The sequence below is a fragment of the Papaver somniferum genome, chromosome 2 (genome assembly GCF_003573695.1).
Source record: "Papaver somniferum cultivar HN1 chromosome 2, ASM357369v1, whole genome shotgun sequence".
NCBI lineage: Eukaryota > Viridiplantae > Streptophyta > Magnoliopsida > Ranunculales > Papaveraceae > Papaver > Papaver somniferum.
This window is the reverse complement of record NC_039359.1, coordinates 212,670,640-212,676,603: the sequence shown is the minus strand read 5'-3', so window position 1 is coordinate 212,676,603 and position 5,964 is coordinate 212,670,640. Positions and strand designations below refer to the sequence as shown.

At 35.2% G+C, this 5,964-nt stretch overlaps 1 protein-coding gene across 3 annotated transcripts; it reads left to right on the top strand.

Annotated features, from left to right (window-relative positions):
* The first annotated feature begins 1,599 nt into the window (after positions 1–1,599).
* On the top strand, positions 1,600–5,208 carry LOC113354512. 3 transcript variants are annotated; one of them, XM_026597828.1, is made up of 9 exons: positions 1,600–1,860; positions 1,976–2,050; positions 2,127–2,460; positions 3,382–3,473; positions 3,590–3,840; positions 3,989–4,198; positions 4,341–4,433; positions 4,512–4,613; positions 4,718–5,208. In XM_026597828.1, exons 6-9 carry the CDS (start codon positions 4,043–4,045, stop codon positions 4,982–4,984), a joined length of 618 nt encoding a protein of 205 aa, XP_026453613.1. In that variant the 5' UTR covers positions 1,600–1,860; positions 1,976–2,050; positions 2,127–2,460; positions 3,382–3,473; positions 3,590–3,840; positions 3,989–4,042; the 3' UTR covers positions 4,985–5,208. The 3 variants fall into 3 exon arrangements, with proteins under 3 accessions (XP_026453613.1, XP_026453612.1, XP_026453611.1); XM_026597827.1 differs by having other exon boundaries at positions 2,164–2,460; positions 4,341–4,613; XM_026597826.1 differs by having other exon boundaries at positions 4,341–4,613.
* Positions 5,209–5,964: the final 756 nt, after the last annotated feature.

Genomic DNA, 5,964 nt, shown 5'->3' with positions numbered 1-5,964 from the left:
ACAGATATCGTTGAGTGGGATCTGTCTTTGATGGACATCACATGGCAGACAGACGGACACGGATATCGTTGAGTGGGGTCTGGATTTGATGGACACAGATGATAGCAAATTATGAACACATGGAAGACAAACAAAAACGGATATCGTTGAGTGGGGTCTGGGTCTGGGCTTTGATTTTATAGACACAGATGATAGACGGACGGGCACATATATCATTGAGCGGGGTCTGGCTTTAATGGACACGGATGATAGCAAATTATGAACACATGGCAGACAAACGAAAACAGATATCGTTGAGTAGGGTCTGGGTCTGTGCTTTGATTTGATAGACACGGATGATAGACTGACAGACATGGATATCGTTGAGTGGGGTCTGGCATTGATGGCACGAATGATAGCAAATTATGAACACATGGGAGACAAACCCAAACAGATATCGTTGAGTGAGGTATGGGTCTGGGCTTTGATTGATTTGATAGACACGGATGATAACGTTGAGTGGAATTTGGCTCTAACACTGTGGTAGAAAGTTGCCTATCTTATAAAATTACCTAAAATTTATTAACCACCCAACCTACGTTGGCTTAGGCAATGTGGGATTATTAAAAAAGGGGCAGGTGCCCTTGTTAATTTTAAATGCATATATCTAACTAGCAAAAGGTGTTCGTTAAGTACTTGTATGCCTAGTTAGTAAGTTCGCGAATGATTCGCGAATCATTCGCGAATTTTTACGTATCACGAATTTTACCGTTTTATTCGCGTACGTTTGTAACTCCGAACCTAAGTCCCGTATTATGTGGCATTCCCGGATTATTCGCGAATTGTTCACGAATTTTACGTATCCCGAATGATACGTCCGCTTAATTCGCCATAAATTCTTGGCTTTTACTTTTCAAAGGCCCCACTTTTTGGGCTTTACTGCCTCCCGAGCATACACGACCGAATATTAGACGTGTTTTAATTTTTATGAAACAAAAATGACTGAAGAGATTTGAAGGTGAAGGTGAGAGATATCTCAAACTCACTAACCAAGCATTTAAACCACTATACGACGTCCTCTTGGATAACTAATATTGTATATATTATTAATATCATCATATTAAGTTTATTTTTTCTTTAAATAACTCACACATATGCATAAAAATTGGTGTATGACCTTATAAATACAAATTATTTGTTATATATAGATACCGAATTTTCAGAACCGAACTCACATTTATAAATCGAATTATACACGTACGTATGCCGTTCCGAATTACTAACGAATCACGTCCCGTTGACCGAATTTTGGACCGAATCTGGATTTTACAAAATCGTATAATACTCGTACATTTGACGTTCCGTACGTTTGCCGAATCCCGAATTGCTAACTAGCCTTGTATGACCTTAGCCCAGGAAATGTTTTTTCTCCGACAAAACCCAAGACACTATTGCTACGTGCAGCATTGTGGATGGACCACGTCTAGAAACTAAGAAGCGATTAAAAATAATCCTTCTTGTTACACCTATGTCCTTACTGGTATACGTGTCAGCTTCTCCACTTCCATATGCTCGGTATTATGTCTAGTCCAGAGAAGAAATAATCAGCTACAAATCAAAAACAAAGGAAGTCTGAGAGATCGATAACTAGAGAAAGTTAGAGATGCATCACCAACGCTCTGTTGCTCTAATGAACGACAACAAATTACAGGCCCTAATAAAATCACCAGCAGAAACACATTTGCCGAAGAAGACGATTCAGCTGGTCTCGTTCCCATTAACTCACTTCATCGAACGATTCATTACCCTCTTAACTCATTACTTCTTTCTCACTCGTCTAATTTCTCCCTTTCAAGGTTTCTCTCAGTTTCTCTTCGACAAGTAAGTAATACAGGGTTTTTTTTTTTATATATTTTGATTGAATTGAAGTTGTTCAATAGTTGGGTTTTGCTTTTATTTTTTGTATTTAAATTGATTATATTTTGATATATTGCAGGCTGGGATGCAGTTAACTGTCAAAATTCAATCAAATTTTAGTCAGTTAAAATTTGTATTCAATCAAAATTTGCAGGTTGGGATTTTTCTTTTATTTGTATTCAATCAAAATTTGTATCTAAACTGATAATCTTCTAATGTTCTACATGTAGAAGTGTGGTATGTGATGCGTTGAACTTTGAATTCTAGGTCATATTCAGATAGGCGATTTGTTGCAATTGCATATGGGGGATTATGTCCATAGAGATATTGTTGTTGTTGGAGATGGGAATGCTGAATTGGCATTGGAAGCACTTTAAACAGTTTCTTAATGCTGGAGATGCATTTGGAATTGAAAGATGTGTTTTACCGGTATGAAAGTATTCCAAAATTTGTACTATTTGGAATTGAAATTAAAATCGAAGGAAACTATGGACCACATCTCATTACTGTATCTACAAAATTGTTGGATTGCCCCCCCACCCAAGGCCCAAAATGTCTAAAAAGGTAAGGTACTTGTTTTCATATTCTGAAAATTATTATGTTGATTTTTTCCCCAAAAGTGTTAATTAGTAAAGATGAGATGAATTTTTTAAGTTAAAGAGGTGCCCTCCTGCACTTTTAGATGTGCACTTAATATTTGGCTATATTTAGATTGTATATACTGGGAATATATAGATTGCGTTTAATGATTTTTTTTTTATTTCCTGAATATTCGGCATAAAATCTTTTTAATCGTGGAAGAAGTCTTTTACTAGTCCGCCAGTAGACAAAAGACATTCCGCCAAAATTTTCATAGTATTTCAAAAAGTCCGCCAAAACTTTCATTTGTTCTAGATTGTGGCCATAATCTTCGGATAACTGATCACGTTTCCCTTTTATACCGAAACAAAACGTCTTTTCATGTATAGCAAAACACAAAAACAAAAAATTGAAAAATTGACTAGAAATCCCTAAATCTGAACTTGAAAGAGGTAACGGTCTTAACCTTTGATTTTGATCTTCAATTATTTCTCTTTATCTTAATTATTATGAGTAAAAATCATAATAATTATCAGTATCCCTAATCTCTAATCCTAATTACTTTGATTTTCAGCTTCCCTAATCTCCCATCCTAACTATCAGTATCCCTAATCTCTCCTACTAAAACAGAGATTTGTTTTGGGTTCTTGATTTGAGACTCAGAACTGGTATTTGGGAGAGATTATTGATTACTTCTTTTTTGTGCTGAAAACTTGAGAAAAAGCATCTTGTGGTTTATTTATCAAAGTTTTTCTTTTAACTTATTTCTTCAATTTTTGATTTTTAACCTCCTTTTTTCTTACATTTTGTTTTTGAGTGTCTGCTGTTCTTTCTCGTTAACCTTGATGCTTTTGGTTTATTTTACTTTTAGTTTGTTGATCATCTATTTCTGTGTTTCATTATCAGGAGTACTACCAATTTTAATCAATGGATAATGGCACCAGGTGGAGTTAGACCCCCTAACACATCACATGCAGCCTCTCAGTTGTCACGCACTGGTAATTGAGTTAAACACATACCTACAAATAATTTTTTGGAATTATTATGTTCATAGTCGGCAGACGCAGTATTATTTTTTTTTTTTAGTTTAACTCTCATATCTCTTGAAACATAGATCTGCCAAAGATTCATAAACAAGGAAGTGGAGATACTCTTAATGCAAAGCTTAATGATCACATAAGGAAAACCGAACAAAAGCCTACAATAACTATCAAACCAGGTCAAAAGATTCCAACTGGGGATTAGGCCACTGAGTTCGGAACTGAAATAGGGATCATCGTCAGAAAGTTTGCACCGTGGTCGGATTGCCCCAAATGGAAGTCAATTAAAAAATCAGATCTGAGGAAATTTTATGATCTCATATTGGTAATCATATATTTTTGTTGAATCATTTTAATGTCCTTACTATTATGTTCTTCTTGTGCAGACTATGGCTTTATTAATTAGAGCGCTCTTTGCGTAGTTTCTTTGTTATTGGTGCTAACAGAACTTCGTGTGGTGATTGTGAACTTAGGAAAAATTCACTATTGATCTACATGTAGTACGCATTCAGAAGGCGGTCAACACAATGCTAGCAAATGAGTACAGACAGTTTAGATGTACACTTCACAAACACTACCTGCAGTACAAAAAAGATGGAACAGAAAAGGAAAACCCGCATCATCAGGTCAAGAAGGAGGATTGGGAGAAACTTTGCACTTGGTTCGAGTCTGATGAGTTTCAGGTAATATTGGTGTTCAGATCCTTGTTGTGTTTATAAGATATATTTGTGCACGGTAGTCGTATTGGTGGTGTTCAGTGCTATTTATAATATCTGTGTGTAGCATTGTTCTACGTGTAACTGTCTTCTTTGGATTTGAATGCAGAAAAGTAGCACTCAAGGTAAAAAAAGTCGAGAAGCGAATACAACCATTCATTGTACGGGGTCAAAACCTTTTGCGCGCTATAGAGAGGAAATGGTAGTTGTGTCGTGTCTTTTGCTCTTTTATAAATTTATGGTTAATACTGTGTCTAATTCTTTTTGGGGAAACCTTCAGTGTGATCCAGAAACAGGTGAAGTTGTTGAACAAATTGAATTCTACAAGTTGACCCACTGCAAAAATGATGTTTGGACCTGTCATACGGCTGAAGAGAACTATGTAATACAAGGATTTTTGTTGTGATTTTCTTTTAAGTTTTTTATCTAAGAGTTATTATTTAGTTTTAGCTTATGCTAGGTTGTTTATTGTTAATTACTGTGTAGGGTAAAATGCTTGAACTCCGAGCTGCGCCTACACCTGAAGGTTCAACACCCTTGACCGATGCTCAAATATGTGAGAAAGTGCTAGGTGTAAGATCCGGTTATGTCAAGGGTCTTGGTCACGGGTATGAAAAAACTAGCTCGTCTAGCATTGAATATAATGCGGAGTTAGGCGAAGCTCTTAGGCGGGCAGATGAAGCAGAGAGAATAGAAATAAGGAACTTGAAGGAAGAGTTGATGAGCAAAATCGCACTATACAAGGGATGGTAACTAACACAACAGATATAAGAAGAATGTTGCTTGAAATGCAGGGAAACCATCAAAGTACTCATGAAAACCATCAAAGCACTCCTTGAGACGATTGTTAAGGGACCAACATAGTTGAGATGTGCATCTCTGTTTCTTTTTCTAGCTTTTATGTTTCACTTTTGAAATTTGTTGTGGTATCGTTTTTTTCTTCAGTTTAGAATTAGCTTTATGTTTCACTTTTGAAATTTGTAGTGGTATGGTTTTTTTTCTTCAGTTTAGAATTTTAAGTTTGTTAATTAGTGGTGTCATTTAATGAACAATGTAGATCTATTCTATTAATGATTTGCTGCTTTTCAAAAATGATTTGCTGCTTTTCAAAAAAATTTAGAAGTCTAACTTTGATGAATTACAATTTCTGAGTAAATATGAAAAATATGAGACCTACTCATATAAATTTGTAATGCGACCGATAATTCCTTCCCACTCTAACATCAACAAGCGCGTTGCAAATAAGGCCCTTACATGACAGAAAAAATTTGTAGCTCTGCGTTGCAAATGAGTATATATATTCCACCATTATTTATGTTAGTATCTACAAAAATTACGCGTGCCAAATATAATTCTTTATATGACATAATAATACGTAGCATTTAATTATTATTCACGATATTATTATGTATTGAAAATAACATATATGAACGACGGGTGTATCCGCTGTGTATGCACCAATTTTATGACGCGTTAATACGTTGAAAATAAGGATTGTTTGTGACATCTTAAACCGTTATATATAGAATTTATTAATGACGGGTGTTTCCACTGCGTATGCACCAATTTTATGACGCGTTAATATGTTAAAAATGAGGATTGTTTGTGACATCTTCAATCGTTATAAATAGAAACTTTTTGTTACATAAACGAATGTCGCATAAAGGGTTTTTAAGTATAACTATAAAAAAACATGACGCACAAGTTATTTGTGACGTAAAAAACATATTTGT

What these genes read in the sequence shown, in the direction of transcription:
- LOC113354512 (XM_026597827.1), top strand. Translation starts at nt 4,043, where the DNA reads ATGCTAGCAAATGAGTACAGACAGTTTAGATGTACACTTCACAAACAC. An exon ending in TCGAGTCTGATGAGTTTCAG is followed by an intron (nt 4,199 to 4,340) that starts GTAATATTGGTG and finishes ATTTGAATGCAG; the next exon opens with AAAAGTAGCACTCAAGGTAA. An exon ending in ATACGGCTGAAGAGAACTAT is followed by an intron (nt 4,614 to 4,717) that starts GTAATACAAGGA and finishes ATTACTGTGTAG; the next exon opens with GGTAAAATGCTTGAACTCCG.